Consider the following 19,943-nt stretch of genomic DNA (forward strand, 5'->3'; position numbering starts at 1 on the left):
ACACCAGATGAGGCCAGGGTAAAAGTTGATGGGAGCTTAACTGGCTTGGGCTCATTCCTTGTGAGTGGGCTAAAGTTCAGTCACCCAGAATAAGGAAGCGGTAGCACTGTGGGCCCAAGGTGGAGCTGACCAAACAGAGCCAGTGTTCACCAAGCAACCTGATAAACGAGGCCAGAGTCCCACCAGGTGCTGGCAGTGATGACACACTCGCCTTGCCCAGTCCTGGCCTAGTACTTTGTCCCTACATCCCACCTGTCGGCACCCACTCACTCTCAGGTGTCCCTGTCTCAACAATAAACTCGGGCCACGGGGAGGGGTGGGGAGGGGTTCAAGAACCACCAAGGTTCTCCGAGGGTCCGAGGGCCAGGCCTCGAAGGGGCACACCCACACCCCATTGGCCAGACGCCATCACGTGCACACACCCACAGCAAGGGAAGCTGGAAGCCGGGCTGCCTTCTGGTGAGGAGAGGAGATTGACCGAGGGGACATGTGGGCCGTCCTGCCAGCAGGACCGAGTAAACGGGTCTGCATGGACGACCGACCCAGGCAGGAGCCGGCAACCTTGGCGGCCTCTGGGAAGAGACGAGAAAATGGGGGTCAGGTACAGGAGGGGCTTGGTGGCACTGCCTGTCCTGTTGTGGTGGCATTTTCTATCGTGCGTTACCTTAAGGGAAAAGAAAGCCTTTAGGTGGGCGGGGCGGGGGGAGAGCCCAAGGAAAACCAAAATTTCCTCAGCTGGTCAAGGTTGTGAGGCTGCAGGACTGACTCCTCGGCCAGGGACGACGATGGCCCTCTCCGCCGTGCCGCGGGGGACCCTATAAGCGGGGCCAGGAGCGGGGGCCACAAGGCCGAGACCCCGCTTCCCCCACAACACCGGCCAGGCTCCAGGATAGAGGGAACCGCCACCGGACCGGGGCGGGAAGAGTCACGGCGCCTGTGCAGTGGGCCGCACCACCGCGCCTGCGCACTGGGCTGACGCGCGGTGCACGTGGGCGGGGCCCCGCCTCCAGATCCTCCTCCCGCAACCCGCGGGTGGAGGCCACGCTGAAGCCGGTGGGGCCCGCGCACTCCCCCGGGACTGGCACCTCGCTCCGTGGGTGGGGCACAGGGCCCTGCAGGGTAAGCGGCGGGTTCCGCCGGGCCCGGGATATCTATGCACGTGGGCCCCCTCGGGCACTGTGCGCTGCGCCCTGGAGAAGGGCCGGGGCGGAGCAGGGCCGGGGGCCTCCGGGGCTCAGACCCAGCGCCTGGCAACTACCCGGTCTTCAGCGGTAGCGCCTGGAGGCGGCCTCAGGGTCACTGGCAGCCAGGACTCAGCTGACCAGTGAGGGGCGTGGTCGGTGTTTTGGCACCGGGTGGGCAAGACAGTCGGAGTCTCCACCCACAGGGAGCCTGTAGCACTGCTGTCTTCATTCATTCATCCAGGGTCTGCTGACCCGCTCCCAGCTCTGTGCTGGGCTCAGGAGATCCAATAGGGGCAGGACAGGCAGGGGAGAAAAGCCCGTTTAAACCTACCAGGAGACTTAGTATTTGTTCATGTGCTTTAATTTTGTATAGGTTTTAAGCATGTGCGGCAGTCATTTGCACGCACGGCCGTTTTTGGGTATTTTAACCTTGGGATAGAACTTGTATTTCGAGAGCCGAGCTGCCATCCCCAGCTCCTAGAAAGCTAGTCGGGGGAGGGGGATGGGGCGGGGCCCGTCCGGACATCACTGCCACAGCCTCACACCGAGATTCTCCTCTCTGACCCCGTCTCCCCCTGACAGAGGGAGGCACCCCGGCCCCAGGAGCCCGCTGAGAGCAAGGTTAGCTCAGCCAAACCTTTGTTTGCCTTTGTGCACCTACATCCTGCCCCACCCCCCAGCCTACTCCTCATTCCCTCCAGGCTTACCTTTCCTTACAGCTTTGTTCTAGACTCTCCTTTAAAGAACAAAACTCATCTAAAATGTTTTCCTTGGTGATCCTCTGGGGAGGGCCACTGTGGTGTTAGTGGTGTCACAGAAATGTGATCTGCCCCTCCTTAGCTCTGGACAAGCACCTTACCCCATGGAATGAAACTGGCTTTTAGGCTCGGGCCTCAGGGCCATGGAGGTGATTGTGGGCCAGGCTTTTCCTGGCTCTGTGCCCCCTCAGGGTTGTGTTCAGTTTGGCCTCTGTTTATGTCACCCTGAACTTGGTGTGTAACCTGAATGATTATGTGTATGTAATTTCACATGAGTGTTTTTCGGTCGTCTGAAGTAGTCTTGTATGAATAGGGAAAGTGAAGTGATGAAGCACATGTGATTTGGAGACAGAAGCCAGAAACTCCTCTGCCTTGCCGCGTGCCAGCTCTGTGATCCCAGGCAAGTCCGTTTACAGACATTCCCGGGCCTTGGTCCTGTTGTATGGACGTAAGTCATCATATGTCGTGTGGTATATAAGTGCCAGCCTGTGGGCCTCTGGTAACAGGAACTAGCATATTTAAAGGGGTATTTTTTAAATAGGTAGACAAATTTAATGAAGAGCAACCTTTGCCTCGAAATTTAATATACTACCTGTTAGTCTGATCATGTATGTTATGCTTCTTAGACTAACATAGGACGTGATAAAATTTGACTACGTAAAAGAGTTTTATAAAACGCTTTCAGAGTTGTAAGATGTTAGTATTGTTTTTGTGTCCTCACTAATCATCCTTGGAAATAGTAGCTTTAGAACTTCCCCTAGAAATACGTTTTTGTTAAATGATCATTTAGCAGTGGGAAACTTTGGGTTACTATAACCTAACCAAAGGGGACCTCTGACAGGGCCTGTTGCCGGGTGAGAGCTGACTGCCTGGGGATGGATTCCTCAAGCACCAGCCCCAAACCTGTCATCTTTCACAAGGCTCAGTTCTGTTTCTGACTGATGTCCCGCTGTCATTTCAAACTCGACGTGTAGAAAACCTGGTCACTGCTGTCTCCTGCCCCATCCCACATGGCCATCACATGGGTCCTGAAGCATCATCCATGCCTCTTGGTGAACTGCTATGTCATCAGCTCGCTTTCTTCACCAGCAAGCGATGGCTGAGCAGCTGCTGGGCTCTGGCCTTGTGTCATGGGTGGGAGACCAGAATGACTGGGCTGGTCCCTGCTTCCAGAGAGGCACCATCTCACCAGAGGGAAGGGAGACACAAATGAACAACTCCACATGCAGCTTACTCAGGGAATGAGAGTGGAGAGCACCAAGGAACACAAAGGAGGAGCCTCCGGCTGCAGGTTTCAGAGCGGCAGTGAGCATAGCATTTTGGGTAGGTTTTGCAGGGGTGTGGATAAAGGACCAAAGAAATAGGATGCTTAAAAAAAAAAACCAGAATATTTAAGGCTGTCCTAGATAAAGGCCTGTGTTCCAGACTGCTGTAGCAGCGCAAGACAGGCTAAGTCCCTGCGCTCGGGGGCTGATGGCCTTGAGGGGACACAGACCTTCAGGAACAAATCCCACAGACTCATCATCATCACAGATAATGGTGGTGCTTGGTCAGGAGGGGGCGGGGAGTCGTGGAGCACATAGTGGGTGGAGGTGGTCAGGGAAGGTGGGGATGACAGCTTGTCAGCTGAGGCTTAGGGATGAGGACCAGGTCGGCCCACCTGAGCAGAGCCAAGGGAGGTAGAGACTAAGCACAGAGGCCGATGGGGGCCAGGCCTGGGCAGGGGTATGATGCTATTCTGAGAGTGAAGTGAGGCTGAGCTGGGGCTGGGGAGGACGAGTCTTGAGGAGGGAGCTGCTGAGAGAGCCTTCCCTGAGGCCCCTTGTGCTCAGGGAGGGGTGCATTGTCTTGTCCCCCCACCCCGTCCGAGCTTGGATGGTGAGCCTCTGGGAGGGCCTCTCCCCTGGCAGGGGCACAGGGCTGGCCCAAGGTTTGGACAGTGCTCCAGGGGGCTGCAGGCATCCAGGTGTGGCTGTAGGGCTGGATTCCCCCCAAGGGCCACTGTTCCGTCTCTCCTACCCCCAGACAGCCTGGGGTTGGCGTGAGGCCACCACAGGCTGCCCCTACGCTTCTAGGCCCGGCTCCCGCTCCCCCTCCCCTGTGAGGGCCTTTTCGCTGTCCTCCAGCCCTCCTTCCCCGCCACCATCCCTGTGTCCTGAGCAAGGCCCACACACCCCCAGGGCTCTGGTCCATAGACACTCGCCCTGCTTCCCACCCGGCACGTGCCTGTCTCCCTCCCCCTGGGACGGTCCACTCCACCTCCCACACTGTGGACAGATGGTGGACGTCCCCAAGGGTAGGGGGAGCCCCGAGAACCAGGCGCCTCGCTTCTCGTCCTCTGAAGTCTTGGGTTCCCGTCCAGTGCCTCTGCTGAGCAAGTGCCTCCATTTTGGGGTGCATTGAACCAAAAATAAGGGTGCTGAATTGATTTATTTTGCTCTGGGCTTTGAAAGCACACGGGCATTGTTTCCTTCTCAGCAGGAACATGTATATGAATGACAAGAGGTATCTGTTGTGAAACTCCCAGGAGAATGAGCCGTTTCTCTGATCTGTCTGTGGCTCTGCAGTCCCCAAGGGACAGGATCTTAAACCTTTAAATATAAGTTACCAACATGGGAGAAAAAGGGAGAGTGGAGAGAATGGACTGCATATACGTCTCGGTTACCTTGAAAGGTCTGGGGACACCATGCCCACGTGGCTTTTAAAATAGCAGCGAGTTTAGAGCCGTTTGCCTGGACCAGCACCTAGAGGGGATGCTCGGGCTGTGGGGCTGTGGCCCAGGTCAGCACCTGCAGGACCGACAGCCTTGGATGGGTTGTCTAGTCTCTACGAACCTCAGTTCCTCTTCTGCAAAATGGGGATTCCACCTTCCAGAAGCATTCTGAGGATCAAATGAAACATCTGACTCCACAGGAAAAATGCAGACCTGTGGACAAAGTTCTGGTTGAAGGAACTTTTCGTCCCTGGGCGCAGGGATGTCTGACTTGCCCTAGAACCTCGCAGCCTAACGGGTTTTTCCTGCCTCTCCTCCCATTCCACCAGCCTCTGTGGCACGGTCCTCAGCAGACAAGGAAATGAGAAAAGTACCAAACAGTGGGAACCTGAGGGTGACGAAGGTGGCGTACCCGCTGGGGCTTTTCGTGTGCCTGTTCATCTGCGTCGCCTACATCAAGTGGCACTGGGCCTCCGCCCCCCAGGCCTTCCTCGGCATCCCCGAGGTGGCCACGGGGGCCCGGAGGGGCCAGCAGTCCCGCAGTCGCCCGGGGACAGCTGCCCGCGGGCCTGAGGTCTTCTACGGCATCATGTTCGACGCGGGGAGCACTGGCACCCGAGTGCACGTCTTCCAGTTCAGCCAGCAGCCCGGAGGTACCGGCTAGGAAGCCCTGGCCGCGCTCCCCTGTCCTCCGTCACACAGCAAAGCATGGGCCCCCAGGGTGGGCTGGATCCCCGGCCTGGGACTCCCCGGGGAGCCTGTCGCCAGTGCCATTGCCCAGGAGTCCCAGATGTCCTCATTCGCACTGGCATCTGGTGACCACCTAAGGGCAGCTGAGATCCCAGAAGGCATTGGGGTGGCCTGTCCCCTCCCAGCGTCCCAGGCCGGTTGGGTGGCTAGGACCATGACTTAGGCCAGGGGTGAGTTTAAGGAAGGAAGTAGCCCCAGGTTCAGACCACTGGGAGCGGGGAGTCCAGGAAAGTCAGGTACATGATCAGAGACCCGGAGTCCAGGCCAACACGGAACTGCCCAGTGGGGCCAGGCAACAAGGGTGACAGATGGCAGTGGCCTCAGTGAGAGTAAAGCTGGGACCAGAGCCTGTGGGCCTGGCTTCCCGGGGGGTGCTGAGGAGGAGTGAGGGTGGAGTTTGGGCATCTTCACCAGCGGGCTTCTCCCCTGGGGAGACCCCCAGCGCCGCCCAGTCCCCCCTCCACCCCTTGTGGGTCGGTGTTCACAGCTGGGGTCCCTCCCCTCTGCTTCGGCGCTGACCCTTCTGGGCGTTTAACTGAGCTGGTGTTCCGGATGCCTTTAGTAGGTCTCTTCAAACCTCTCATGGCACGTTTATCTACTTTTCATCTGCTTTATTTTTAAACTTGTTATAATAGTTAAATATTTATATGCTGGACTTAACCTACCTCCAAAATTGGTTTTGAAGCTAAGTTTAAGGCAACGTGTTGGCATGTAATCCTTCAGTAGCCATGAACCGGCGTGTTTTCTTTGGAGAGACCTCCTTACAGCAAGTTTGTTGCTGATTTTTCCTCCTTGGTCTATGTGTCTGCATTCGGACAGTACCCCTTGGCCTCGGTGTGCCTGGGAATACTCTCCCTTGCTGTAAGCACATGAGTCCAGACCCCTAATAATCTAAAACACTCAATTTTTAAAAAGAAGGCTGAAATATTCTTTTTTAAAAAAAGAATAGAATGTATAGAATAGAATGTATTAGAATGTATAACGTGTCCTATCTAGAATTAAGAAAATGATTTTCACATTTGCAGTTTGGAATCATTTGCCCCGCTCCTCTGTTGGGTTTTTTTCTGTTTGTTTTTTTGTTTGTTTGTTTCTTTGGCCACGCTGCTGCGTGCAGGATCTTAATTCCCAACCAGGAATCAAATCATGCCCGCTTCAGTGGAAGAACAGAGTCCTAACCGTGGGACCACCAGGGAATTCCCTGCTTCTCTATCTGTTGAATCAGCAAGAATTAACTATGTTAAAATTTAACATTTTAAATGGGTAGTTTTTGGTATTTAAATTATACCTCAATAAAGTTGATTTTTTTTTTTAAATAGGAAAAGTTCTGGCCAAAATATTAAGTAGAATATTCATTGTGTAGCCAAACTAAAGAGGCAGAGTTTAGATGAGAAACAATGAAGGTCTGTTTTCAGAAGTCTGCCTGGAAAGTGTGGTTCCTCATAGTTGTATAGATTCATGTATTTGTGTTTGTATTCACACTTGTACCTGTTCTAAAACATGATTTTCTTTTAGAAACTCCCACCTTGACCCATGAAACCTTCAAAGCACTGAAGCCAGGCCTTTCTGCTTATGCTGATGACGTTGATAAGGTAACAGTGCTCTCTCGTCTCTCTTTGCTCATCAAATTTGCCTTCTGTCGATTTGTTAAAGTGACTCTCTTTCTCTCAGATGCAGAGCTGTCCTCCCAGAGCAGCGTCTCTGCTGTGCCGACCTGGGACATTTCACTGCATAGGACAGTCTATGGAGGACACTGGCACCCGTGGGAGGTCCCACCACCACCCCACATACTACACGCCACACCACACACACTGCACATGTATACACATACACACCACACGTGTATACACAGCCACGCCACATACACACCACACCACACATGCACAGCACACACATGCATATACACCACACACACACACCACATATATCCCCCAGCTGGCCCGCATGCCGCCCAGAAGTTACGGTGTGATTTAAAAGCACAAACGCTACAAACTTAGAAAAAGCATTATTTGAAAGTTTAACTTTTTTTTGTTTCGGTTTCTCTGAAGATGACAAATGTTTACTAAAAAAATTAAAGTCAAAAAAAATGTATTATGCAAAATCCACAGAACCAAATAAGTGTAAAAGAAATTTAGCGGAACCGTCAAATGGTGACGTTGGTAAGTTGGTGGCGTTTACGCTTCTGAGCTGCACGAACACAGGGCACCTGTGTTCCAGGGGGCTCCCGAGAGCAGCCCCTCATGCAGCTGTCGGTTCCTTTGGCCCCGGCACGTCTTAAATCAGAAGCTGACGCAGCATTCTTGCCACAGATGCATCCTGATCCCAGACGGTGAGGTCATGGCCTTGCTTTCCTGTAACTTGGTTAAGAAACAAATTGAAAACAAATCGAAATGAGTGACTCTAGAGGTTAAACCTGATTAAATGATATGTCTTGGAATAAACTCATGGGGCTTTTTATTTATTTTTATAAATTTATTTATCTATCTTTATTTTTGGCTGCATTGGGTATTCATTGATGCACGTACGCTTTCTCTAGTTGCAGAGAGAGGGGGCTACTCTTCGTTGCGGTGTGTGGCCTTCTCGTTGTGGTGACTTCTCGTTGCAGAGCACAGGCTCTAGGCACACGGGCTTCAGTAGTTGTGACGCGTGGGCTCAGTAGTTGTGGCGCGCGGGCTGTAGAACACAGGCTCAGTAGTTGTGGCTCCGCGGCATGTGGGATCCTCCCGGATCAGGGCTTGAACCCGTGGCCCCTGCCTTGGCAGGCGGATTCCCAACCCCTGCGCCCCCAGGGAAGCCCCTCATGGGGCTTTTTAAGTCTTACTCGTTCAGGCAGGCAGCACACATTCAGGTGGGGTGACTGGTACAGCTTCCCAGCGGACAGCGAACCCCTCCCACTTCCTCCAGGAGGACAGTGTCCCTGGTTTCTCACTGTCCTTCTGTGTTCTCGTCCCCTCTATTTACACACACAGTGGAGCACGTTCACGCTGTATGCGCTTTGCTCCCGGGGCTGAGCAGCGTGCCTTGGAGACGGTGCCCCGTCAGGAAGTAGAGTGCTCTGTCCTGCCGTGCGTGTGCACGTTGCACTTGGAGAGCCAGCCCCTCCGGAGGGCCTGCAGGTGACCCCCGCCACCCTTCGCTCCTCACGGTTTGGGAAAGGCTGCTCTGTGTCATCTCATGTGCACTTCGTTCCCCTCACATGCCAGGGCGTCGCCTGGGTGAACTCTTGGGGGGTTTCTGAGTGAGAGGCACACGTGTCCCCCACAGGCATTGCTAAACGCCCCCCCCAGCATCGTACCCTCCACAGGCCTGGCGAGGCTTCACGGCAGTCGTCCCCCGCCCTGCCCAGCCCGCCCCCCAACGGGCCCTGGTCCAGCATGGAGAGCTCAGCATTCCGGCAGGTGAAGTGATTCCTCGGTGTAGCTCTTCATGGGTTTTAGTGCCGTGAGGGACCCCAGAATTCACTCATGGTATCCAGGGGCGTCGCAGCTCGTCTGAGGCTGCTCGGGGCTGGTGGCAGGGCTGGCGGGGTTCCGGCTGCCAGGCGCGTAGAACCCTGGCCCGCTCCGCTGCCGAGGGTCCGCCCCACGCTCCTGCCTGCACCACTTGAGTCGCTGTTTCTGCTGATTTGGAAAATTAGAAAAAATACATTTATAAATTAATAAAACTGAAAGGGTGGGGAGCACCTGTGACCCCTGCACGCTGAGTGCAAACCCTGCTCTACCCACCATGTTCACAGAGCACCCCGGGAATTCAGGAGTTACTGGACATTGCTAAACAGGACATACCCTTTGAATTCTGGAAGGCCACCCCCTTGGTCCTCAAGGCCACAGCTGGTTTACGTCTGTTACCAGGAGAAAAGGCTCAGAAGTTACTGCGAAAGGTGAGCTTATCCAGTTACCCCGGGGCGGGTGACTTGAGATAACTGAAAACATGGAACATCAGCCCGCGTCCAAGCAGGCAGACAGGCCACGGAGAAGCTCCCCAAGGAGGGAAGCATGTCGAAATGTTAGCAGTGTCGCCTTCGGTGGAGGGGTTGTGGATGAATGATGCTTTCTTTCTCAGGATGTTTAAAGCTATTCATGTTTTCTAGAATGAATCTGTTTTATAAAAAGAACAAGTTGGTGTTAAAAATATATTGTGTTTTTGAAGGGCTTCCTTCCATCCAAGAACTTGCTGAGTGTCTAAGGCCGTGGGACCTGAATTCTTGACATTTCGGCTCAAGCCAGCCGTCCCCGTGGGAAGTGCAGGCTCCGCTCTTGGTCTGATGTTCAGATGTGACTGCTGAGGAGGCCCCTTTGTGTCTGCGCAAGCCCTGCACCTCCCTGCAGGCGGCTCTGGAGCCTGTCTTTGACATGTGCTTGCAGGGTTCTTACCATCAGGAATCAGGGAAAGTGTTCTCAGCAAAGTAGTCCTCCTCCGCACTGTTTCTGAACCTGTTAGCTGCTAAATGACAGACTGTTGCAGGTTTGTCAAGGTCCCTTATAAAAACTACTGAATACCTTCACATGCTCAAGTTGGATTGTGGGACACAAGTGCAGACGTACTGAAGTTTCTATGTATCAATAATTGCTATAAAAAAAATGGAGAAGGAAATAAAGCCAAACACAGTTGCTCACCGCTTTCGCTTCCCCTGTGCCAGGTCCTCTCCCAGTAACGTGCCCACCAGGCCACGTGGCAGCCCAGGGCTGGGATCCGCCTTGTGGGGCTTCCCACCCCTCGTGTCCTGTCCTAAAGCAGGGCAGTGATTGGGACTGTGAGTTTAGATTCTAAACGATAAAGGCTTGTCTCTCTTTACATTTAGGTGAAAGAAGTGTTTGAGGCGTCGCCGTTCCTCGTAGGGGACGACTGTGTCTCCATCATGAACGGGACGGACGAAGGTAGTTGCCGGAAGCGCCATGTGCCATGAGGCTGCCCCTCGAGGCGGGCTGCGTGTGGGGCTGCTGTCAGCAGTGCGCTAGGAGCCTTCCCTGCTTGGAGGCACAGACACCAAAGTGCCGGTCCCACCCCAGTCCTCAGTCTGACCGTCTCAGAGCACTGTATTCTTGGGGCCAGTGATAGAGACATTCTCCTCGCGACTGACTCCAAGCCTGGCATATATCGCGTTTCTGAAAACAAGTCATCTTTTCTGATTTATTTTTAACTTAATTAATTAATTAATTTGGCTGTGTTGGGTCTCCTTTGCTGCGCGTGGGCTTTCTCTCGTTGCAGTGAGTGGGGGCTACTCTTCGTTGCAGTGCGCGGGCTTCCCACTGCAGTGGCTTCTCTTGTGGAGCATGGGCTCTAGGCGCACAGGCTTCAGTAGTTGTGGTGTGCAGGCTCAGTAGTAGTGGCTCACAGGCTCTAGAGCGCAGGCTTAATAGTTTTGGCACACGGGCTCTGTAGTGCAGGCTCAGTAGTTGTGGCGCACGGGCTCTATAGGGCAGGCTCAGTAGTTGCGGCTCACGGGCTCTATAGGGCAGGCTCAGTAGTTGTGGCGCACGGGCTTAGTTACTCCATGGCATGTGGGATCTTCCCGGACCAGGGCTCGAACCTGTGTCCCCTGCATTGGCAGGTGGATTCTCAACCACTGCGCCACCAGGGAAATCCCATCTTTTCTGTTTTAAGAGCATTTAGAGAGAATCCCCAGTTGCTGATGCGTTAGAACGTTGCTGTTGCATTAATTCTAAGGGAGAGTCACTTCATAAGGTTCCTTACCAGCTCCTGACTTTAAACATGACCTTAAGAGCTTGTTTGGGCGGAGGGAAAGGGAACGTTTGTTTCTCATCCCACCTCTTCCAGAAAGAGGCAGTTGATAAAGAGTGTGACCAAGAGATGTGACAGTTTGGCTGAGCACGCTGATTTTTAGTGTGGTGTCTTCTAGTGCCGTCTGCCAGAAGCAGCTGGATGGTTCTATGAGTGATGCCCATTTCTGTAGCTGATCTGGAGGATGAGAGTAGTGAGGAAGTGGCCTCCCTGTGCTCCTGAAATCGGAAAGCTGTCGTGAGTCCCCATTGCTGTTTACAGCATCTCAGGTGATTCAGATGCTGTTTGTCACCCTCTCTTGCAGGTGTTTCCGCGTGGATCACCGTGAACTTCCTAACAGGTGGGTTCCCTTCATCATAAAGCCAGCAGTTCACAGACACAGGTCTTTAGAGCAGGGGCCTCATTTCCACTCTAAAATAACCCCTTCGGGTTGCTGACCCGAAGCAGGGTGTCGGGATGGGTGGGGCGGGCACTGAGCTTGATGCTGGAGATGCAGGGGGTCCTTCTCCAAAAGCTCAGCTCTGCCTCTGCTCCCACGGCGGCGTCCCCTGGCCACCGTCCTCATTCCTGAGAGAAGCCCTGAGTCACATTAGTCAATATTGGATATGACGCGAATGCTGATCACCTTATAATTGAAGTCCTGCTGTAGGTAGAACAGGGAACAGGTGGCAAGGAGTCATTTTTCTTAGATTACTCTCAGGGTGTGGATTTTTGTCCCTTTGTTGTAATTATGGACAAGACCAGTGTGTCTGACAGATGGATGAGAAAGAAGGAAGTTTCCTGTAGGAGTTGCCGCCCCGGGGATGGGGAGCCATGTCAGATGACAGATCAGGAGCCCAGGCCCCAGGAGCACAGGTTGTCCTTCGTTCGGATGAAAGCCACCACCGGGGCAGCTGTCCTTCATGCCCCCCAAATGCTCATGGACATTTTCAAGTGGCCACAGCTTCTCTCTGTCTTGTTCTCTTTCCACGGAAGGGCCTGGCTTGTAACCTCCCCTTTTCTGCTGTTCTGTTTACTAACGGGCATTGCTGTGTGGATTTTACTCTCGGTGCTGCAGGCAGTCTGAAGACCCCCGGGAGGAGCAACGTGGGCATGCTGGACCTGGGCGGAGGATCCACCCAGATCACCTTCCTCCCGAGATTCGAGGTAACCTGCCACCGCCCCAAAGGCCACCTGCACCGTGGGGGGAGCCTCAGCCCCGGGGGAGGTCTGTGCACTCAGCTTCTCTCCTGAGGGTCAGATCACCCGCGGTAAATGCTTCTTAGTTTGATTTTAACTCTGCCTGGAAAAAAGAAAATAGGAATCTGGTCTTCAGCGGGGTGATAAACTAGATACTACCTGGAGACCTTGGGGCAGAGGGTGTGGGGTGGGTTCTTCCCCACCCCCCCGCAAGGGCTTCCAGGGAGGGGCCGGAGTCTGACTCATGGGACAGAGCCTCAGGCCTTTTCAGGACGGATGTTCTAAGGCAGGGGTCCCCAACCCCCAGGCTGCGGAGTGGTAGGACCGGGCTTCACAGCAGGAGGTGAGCGGCGGGCAGCAAGCGAAGCTTCATCTGCCGCCCCCCATCGCTCACATTACTGCCTGAACCATCTCCCTGTCCGTGGGAAACTTGTCTTCCACGAAACCAGTCCCTGGTGCCAACAAGGCTGGGGACCGCTGTTCCAAGCGACACGAAAACGTTTCCAGTTGAGACTGCGTGCTGTTTTTAAAAAGTACTTTCCTCATCTGCCACTTTTTAAATTATTAACTATTATTTTTAGTTTTAATGGAAGAGCCTTGGGACTTCCCTGGCGGTCCAGTGGTTAAAACTCTGCACTTCCAGTGCAAGGGGCATGGATTCGATGCCTGGTTGGGGAACTAAGATCCCGCATGCCGCGTGGCATGGTCAAAAAATAAATATATAAATATAAAACTTAGCATTAATGGAATAGCCTTAAATTTACGCATAACTCTTCTGGTTGGGCCGTATTTCCCAGAATGGGTAAATTTTACTCACAGGGAGGAAAGACACGGGACTTCCCTGGCAGTCCAGTGGTTAAGACCCCACGCTTCTACTGGAAGGGGTGTGGATTCAGTCCCTGGTTGGGGAACTAGGATCCCACAGGCCTCTTGGTGCAGCCAAAAAAAAAAAGAGAAAAGACAAAGTGTTTCACTGCTTGCTCCAAGCTGTTTCACAGCATGTGATTTGATGAAAGGCTAATTTAATTGAATACATCTGTGAATATCCCTGTTCTTTCAAATGAATTGAGGGAGTGGGGGACAATTTTTTATAAAGGCCAGCAGGAAGGGTGCTTTAACCCTTGTGTTCTTCCCCAGGACACCCTTCAGACCTCCCCACCCGGCTTCCTCACGTCCCTCCAGATGTTTAATAGGACCTACAGGCTCTACTCCTACAGGTTTGTTTTCAGGACTGAGCGTGGAGAGGTCCACTGTCCAGGCATGTGGCTCAGATTAGCACTGCAGGCCTCCCCCAGCCTCCGCCTCCTGCCTGGGGAGCGACCAGGGTGCTGGGCCATAGACTTGGTCCCAAAATCCCTGCTGTGGACCCCCCTGCAGCCTCTCCCTCCCTCGCTCCCTCCCTCCCTCCTCCTTTCTTCCTCTTCTTCCTCCTCCTCTTCCTTTTTTAATTCACCTGTAGTAAGATTACATTTCTTCTTTTGTACTTATTCTCTTCTGCCTTGGAAGAGGTTTTTGGGAAAGTGGGGAAGGGTCCACAGATGGTGCAGGAAGTTTCTGGGCCGTCTTTTTTGCCACGTGGCGCCTTTAATAGGTTCTTTCCGTGAGGCCCGTCCACACCATAAAGCTGGGGACCTGTGTGTCGCCCTTGCCGGTGTCCACAGCTCCTGGACGAGCTCCCACCAAGTAAGAGCCTTCCCTGTCGAGCTGAGGAGCTGGATGCCCTGAACCCCACTGAGGGAGCTCCTGGAAGAAGCAGGAAGCTGCTGCCTTGCCCCTGGTTTCCTCCTTCCCCCCACATTTTGGATCCAGGCTGGTGAACGTGCTGCAGGCGGAGTTGAGGGAGGCCTCCGCTCACCTGGGTTCTCTCTCCGCAGCTACCTGGGGCTCGGCTTGATGTCGGCGCGGCTGGCGGTTCTAGGCGGCGAGGAGGGAAAGCCTGGTGAGTGGGGTGCAGTGTTCAGAGCCCTCCCGGCCAGCAGGACTCAGGAGCCCCAGAGGGCACCCCCCCAGACCTTGTTGGTGGGCCCCTGAAGACCTTCTCAGTTACTTTTAAAGAAAGATGCTAGTGAAGCGGTTTCTGAATCACCGAGTTGCAGGGGGTTCTTAGGAACCCAAGGAACTGGGTGTGATCGGAGTTGGCTTGTTTGTGAGGATTTATCACTGGGCGCACAGTGGGGGGGCTCCGAGGGGGGCTTCAGGGGAGGTTCTGGCTCCTGAGAATGTCCCCTGTGTTCTTCTGCTCTCGAGGGGACTTGGAACGGGCTCTGCCTTCCTCCAGACGTGGCATTTGGGGACGAAGCCTGTGTCTGTTCCCAGGCCCTCTGCACCATCCTGCCCTGACGTGCTTGGCTTGGGACAAGGCAGGTGTTGCTGGCGGGCGCTCGAGCCCCTGGGACGTTCAGGGGACCACATGCCCGAGGCGAGTGGGGGCCCTGCTCTGAGGCCGCCTCGGCCTGTCCCCTTGAAGGCCTCGGTCAGACGTGCGCAAGCCCAAGCATGTTCTCGGCCACGCACACCCCCGGCCCAGCACTTCCGCTGCCTCTTCCAGGGCCTGGCTGTTCTGACAGAGCGGGACTGTTCCACTGGAATTGTTTTCCACACACATCCTGCTGTTTAACCTCATAACAGTGGCCCCTTTTTTGCAAACCAGAAACGCGTCCACGTCTCAGAAACACCCACGACCACACTCTGGGCCAGAAAACACTTGCTAGCCAGTGGAGGATGGCAGGCACCTACCTGCCCGTCTGTGCCGGCCTCAGGGTCCTGTCCCTCCTGCACCCCGACCCGGCAGAGCGGCGGGGAGCTGTGTGTCTTCATGTGGGGCTGTGACAGCCGCCAGAAGGGGTGCAGACCCCTTGCTGCCCCAGGGAGGCGTCTCCCACCGTGTGAGCCGTTGTCACTCAGCAGACCACCCACTGCCCTGAGTAGTTGCAAACAGCAGTCGTCTTATCTCAGGATTGCACAGGCATCCACTCGGCGGTCCCTTTGCCGGGGTCCCCGGGGTCCTGTGAGGTGGCATTTTGGGCGTGTGTCTGGCCTCTACCCCGAAGAGCAGCCTGCAGTTCTCCCTGGCTGCCCAGAGGAAGGAAAGCCTCCTGAAGTCCCACGGCCTTGTGTCCTGCACGTTCCGCTGGTGCAGGTGGGCCCAGGCCAGAATCAGGCGGGCACAGGGACCCACTCTGCAGGACGCCAGGAGGCGTGTCCCCGAGGGCTGGCGTCCTGGGGCCCTGGAGGCTGCCCCACGGGGAGCCACTGGGGTTGTCATGAGCTTTGCCTGGAACCCCGGAGCCCCTCTGTGGCCGTGAGCTGGGAGTGGCTCTGCTGGGGCTTCCGCCTCCCGAAGCTGACTCGGGACGCTTCCGCAAGTCCATCCCGCGGCAAAAAGGAAGCATGTTCCCTTGACCCTCCGAGGCCCTCGGTGCTGACCTGAGACACTCAGTGCTGTCGGCCTCCCCTCAGCGGGCCCCGTCTCAGCTCCAGGCCTGCCCTCACCCCACCACGGTCAGTGAGTGCTCTTTATCCGCCTCTGTCTCTTTCCGTTTCAGCTGAGGATGGAGCAGAGTTGGTCAGCCCTTGTTTGTCTCCCGGTTTCAGAGGAGAGTGGGAGCACGCTGAAGTAACGTACAGGGTGTCAGGACAGGAGGCAGGTACGGCACGTTTCTCCTCCGTGGGTGGCTCGTGAGGGTCGACGGCAGCCCCTTCCCTCCGGACACCTCAGAGAAGCAGGGGGACCATCCAGCCTCCGTCTCAGACAAGTGTGTACTTGCCCATAAGCCGGATATGGTTCTGGAACCCCCGGCTCCTGCGGGGTCCCTGCACAGGGCTCCCTTGTCTGCCGCTCTTCCAGGGACCCGATTTCCCAGCAAGCCTCCGGTGAGGGAGGATCTGGACGTCCCTCGGCTTCGAGCAGACAGCCAGGCGTGGCTGTGGGCCTGGCAGCTCTGTGGGAAATGGCTTCTCCTCCCACACCCGCCGCCTGTGCTCCGGCGAGGGCGGGAGAGGCCGCAGAGCCCCAGGCCTGTCTCACCCACAGGGTCCCGTGGCTTTGTGCTCTGAGTTTCTTCTAAAAGAAATGCTGAAACGTTGTGTCCAAGCTGGGCACGTGGGCGTGAGGTTTGCCTCTGGTGACAGGGCTGTTGCTACTCACAGCACTTCTGACGCCAAACGTGTGGGGGTTTTCCCACAGCGGCCAGTTCTCTGGCAGCAGCAGGGTGTCCTGCGATTCACTTCATTCCGACTCTGACTTCCAGAGTCAGTGCAGCCCCCATCAGATGAGGCCCTCCCCGACCTTTGCAAGTGCTGGGCCTCCCATTCTTCTGACCGACCGGCGACAAATCAGGGGTTCCCACGGCCTCCTCCTCAAATTTGATAATTTGCTGGAAGCACTCACAGAGCTCAGGGAACATGTTCCTGTCACTGGTTTCTTATCAAGGACACAGCTGAACAACAGTGAAACGGGAGAGAGGCACAGGGCAGGCGTGTCAGGAGGGCGCCCGGAGCCCCCCTCTCCCCGGGAGCCCCCCTCTTCCTGGGAGCCCCCCTTCCTGGGAGCAACCCCCTCTCCCTGGGAGCACCCTACCCCCGGGAGCATCTTCTCCCTGGGAGCAGCACCTCCATGTGTCTCCAACCCGGAAGCTCTCTGAGCCCCATTGTGTAGGGTTTATACAAGGCTCATGGCAGAGGGACTGATTAACTCAGTGGCTGCTGGTGACTGACTTAATCCCCAGCCCCCTGCCCACTCCCTTAGGGGTGGGGCTGAAAGTTTCAGCCCTCTAATCACCAGCTCCGATCCTGAAGCCATCAGGACCCACCCCGAGTCACCTCATTAGCACAACCCAGGTGGATTGAAAGGGGCTTCTTATTATGAATCACAGAACGCCTCTCTCACTCTCACCACTCAGGGTCTTACAAGGCTTTACAATCTCTGTGCCAGGAACCCAGGGTGGAGAACAAATGCATGTTCCTTACTATCCAGTGATAAACGGAAGGGGGCTGTGGGTACCAGGGGGGATCGCGGTCTAAAGACAACCAGGGAAGGCCTTATGGGGTGATACCTGAGACAAGACATGAAGAAATGGGAAGTGAGCGCCAAGCCGAGGGAGCAGCACATGCAAAGGACCAGAGGCAGCTGCTATGTTTAAGGAACATGGAAGAGGTGGTGTGACGGGTCAGAGGAGGGAGAGTGCAGGGAGATGAGGTCCCAAGTGCAAGGGTGCAGCTCCCAGGGCCCTGGGAGAGCTAAATGGAGCTGCCGTCAGACGTGGAGCAGGGCTGGGGCAAGCTCAGACCTGGGTCCAGGTGTGGGCTGTGGGCATCCATGTCCACTGACTCAGTCTTGTGTTGTCGCTCTCCTTCTGAGCAAGGAGTCAGTGAGCAGCCCTGTGAGCTTGGCACGCTGCATGTAGGCCCCAGCTTCCTCATCTGTGACAGGAGGGAGGTGCAGGCCCCACCCAGGCGGCTGGTGAGATGGGGTGGGACAGTGCAGGCTCGAGCTCGGCACAGGGCTGGCAGGGTGAGCGTGGGGTGGACCCACCGGGCTGCGTCACGGCAGCTGGAGGCGCGTGATCTTCAGGGTCGGGCCACACTCTCGGGCCACCTTTCGTGCTCACGGTTTCTCCCCTTGAGCTGGCCGCAGCACGTGGCCCCTGAAAAGTTGCTGGTGAGCACCCCCAGGTCACAGTCACCCTGGGCTATGTGGTCAGGCGCCCAGAGCCCACTGACCGCTGAGTCTGCTCTCCCTTCGCTCCAGCGGGGAGCCTCTACCAGCTGTGCGCCCGCCGAGTGTCCGAGATCCTCCGAAACAAAGTGCACAGGACGGAGGAAGTGAAGGACGTGGATTTTTATGCCTTTTCCTACTATTATGACCTTGCCGCAAATGTGGGCCTCATAGGTAAGGGTGGGGATCGGTTGGGCTGTGCAGGGACTTGGGTGTGGGTCCCCGGGTGGAGGGCCCGTCAGTCACATCAGGGTGATAGAAATAGAGGGAGGGCGGGGGACGTGTCACTGAGTAGAGAGTAATAGGCCCCCTTTTTATAAATAAGTCAGTTCTCTGAGCCGCTCAGTGCAGGAAGGCTTCCTCGCTGTTGGTTTATTCTCCTTTCACCTGTGTGATTCTCAAATCGTCAGCCGCTGGCACCCAGGCCAGCAGGAGGGCTCAGCCCACCCCTCAGATTGCCCTCAGGAGCCTGGGGGTATCACCCTGACCCCTCCCCAGCCCGCGGTGCCATCAGGACAGAAGACGGTATCGTGAGTCTGGGACCGGTGCTGGTCAGACCAACTGGAAACCCTCGAGAGGGTTGTGAGGTCACTTCAGTGGGTCATGACCGGACATGTGTTTTGATGAAATAGATTGAGGATATTAGAACGTGTTGCCCGTGGCAAGGGTGAGAACGTTAATGTCCACAGAAAGCCGCCCTGGAGAGACCGAAGCCGTCAGGTTCCGGCTCGCTGGGCCCCACTGGGCTACACTCTCAGGCCCAGTGTGGATGGCAGCCAGCCGGTCCAGGCGGAAGGTGACCTCTCACCCCTCACCTAGGCCCAGGCCCCTCACTCTGGGGCACCCCAGCAGCTGCCCCTCGGCCGCCTGGTCTGCAGGTTCCCTGTAGCTGGAGCCAGGGCACCCTCGTCTGCACGCCGATGCCCAGACGTGCGGCCGCCTGCATCTGACCCCCCACCCCCAGGGTACCCCAGGCGCGGACCCGGGGGCCTCAGTGCCGTCTAGGCTCCACGGCGCTGGTGCAGACTGGGTGCCCCGTTTCCTCCACAGATGCAGAGAAGGGAGGCAGCCTTGTGGTCGGAGACTTTGAGACTGCGGCCAAGTACGGTGAGTGGCCTGGAGGCAGGACGCTGGCCCAGGCATGAGGCAGGCGCTGGCCCCAGAGCTCCTGGTCGGCCCCTGACTGTCGACCGGACGAGCCTTCGGGGGTGTGAGAGTGTGTAGGGGCCGCTGAGCTAGCTCAGACCGCAGGCCCACCGCGCCCTGTGTGGCCTGGGCAGTGGAGGCAGGCGTTTCTAGTCCCAGTGTTGTGAGGAACAGACTCCCTTGATTTCACTTTTTCTGACTCTTTCTCTGTGACTCAGGTGACCTCAACTCCCCAGAGTGTCCCAGCAGATTCACAATTGCCAGGGACCCCTGCACTGCAGCGTCCAGTGTGGGGGACGGAGAGCTGTCCCCCGGGGTGTGCCCGGTGGCTGCCACTCCCCCCACTCCTCCATGGCCGGGTGTACGGGCTGCTTGTAGATTCTGCTCTTTGGTTGCCTTTCCCAGTTGCGGGTCAAAGGGGTTAAACGCTGTATGTTTCTCCATAGAAAGACCTTCTCTCCCTCCCGTCAGAAAAGGCTTTTTAAAAATCGTTCTCATCACCTCTGGGTTTGTCTCCCAGACACCAGCCAGAAAAGGTTCCGAGCAGAGGCTGTGGGTTGGTTTGTCCGTCCCCGTCGTGAACAGGGGTGGGGTGTTCTGTGCCAGCCTGGTGGGTGCTTCCAGTCCCCAGAAGCCCCAGGTCCACGCCTAGGAGAGGTGTCGGGGGTCACGGTGCAGAGATGGGGCCTGGAGGCAGGCAGTGGGCACTGGGTTGGCCTCAAGTCCCTGCCTGTGCTGTGCTCTGACCAGCAGTGAGG

The 19,943-nt window shown here is 56.0% G+C and overlaps 1 protein-coding gene across 3 annotated transcripts; it reads left to right on the forward strand.

The window, feature by feature from the left end:
• Positions 1–541: 541 nt before the first annotated feature.
• On the forward strand, positions 542–19,937 carry ENTPD6 (ectonucleoside triphosphate diphosphohydrolase 6). Of its 3 annotated transcripts, none has more exons than XM_024752711.1 (13): positions 542–601; positions 2,256–2,342; positions 4,985–5,308; positions 6,918–6,994; positions 9,139–9,282; positions 10,204–10,279; positions 11,449–11,484; positions 12,202–12,290; positions 13,461–13,540; positions 14,198–14,262; positions 15,869–15,970; positions 18,073–18,213; positions 19,090–19,937. In XM_024752711.1, the coding sequence occupies exons 3-13, from the start codon at positions 5,017–5,019 to the stop codon at positions 19,182–19,184; spliced, it is 1,197 nt and encodes a 398-aa protein (XP_024608479.1). In that variant the 5' UTR covers positions 542–601; positions 2,256–2,342; positions 4,985–5,016; the 3' UTR covers positions 19,185–19,937. The 3 variants fall into 3 exon arrangements, with proteins under 3 accessions (XP_024608479.1, XP_024608478.1, XP_024608480.1); XM_024752710.1 differs by lacking the exon at positions 542–601 and adding an exon at positions 1,023–1,119; XM_024752712.1 differs by lacking the exons at positions 542–601; positions 2,256–2,342; positions 4,985–5,308; positions 6,918–6,994 and adding exons at positions 8,430–8,518; positions 8,667–8,800.
• Positions 19,938–19,943: the final 6 nt, after the last annotated feature.

Source organism: Neophocaena asiaeorientalis, unplaced genomic scaffold (assembly GCF_003031525.2).
Source record: "Neophocaena asiaeorientalis asiaeorientalis breed wild unplaced genomic scaffold, Neophocaena_asiaeorientalis_V1.1 scaffold528, whole genome shotgun sequence".
In the NCBI taxonomy this organism is placed as follows: Eukaryota; Metazoa; Chordata; class Mammalia; order Artiodactyla; family Phocoenidae; genus Neophocaena; species Neophocaena asiaeorientalis.

Excerpts from the sequence above, each read along its gene's own strand:
- ENTPD6 (XM_024752711.1), top strand. The coding sequence starts at position 5,017 with ATGAGAAAAGTACCAAACAGTGGGAACCTGAGGGTGACGAAGGTGGCG. Across the intron at positions 5,309-6,917 it reads GTTCAGCCAGCAGCCCGGAG|AAACTCCCACCTTGACCCAT; the intron begins GTACCGGCTAGG and ends ATTTTCTTTTAG. Across the intron at positions 14,263-15,868 it reads CGGCGAGGAGGGAAAGCCTG|CTGAGGATGGAGCAGAGTTG; the intron begins GTGAGTGGGGTG and ends TTTCCGTTTCAG.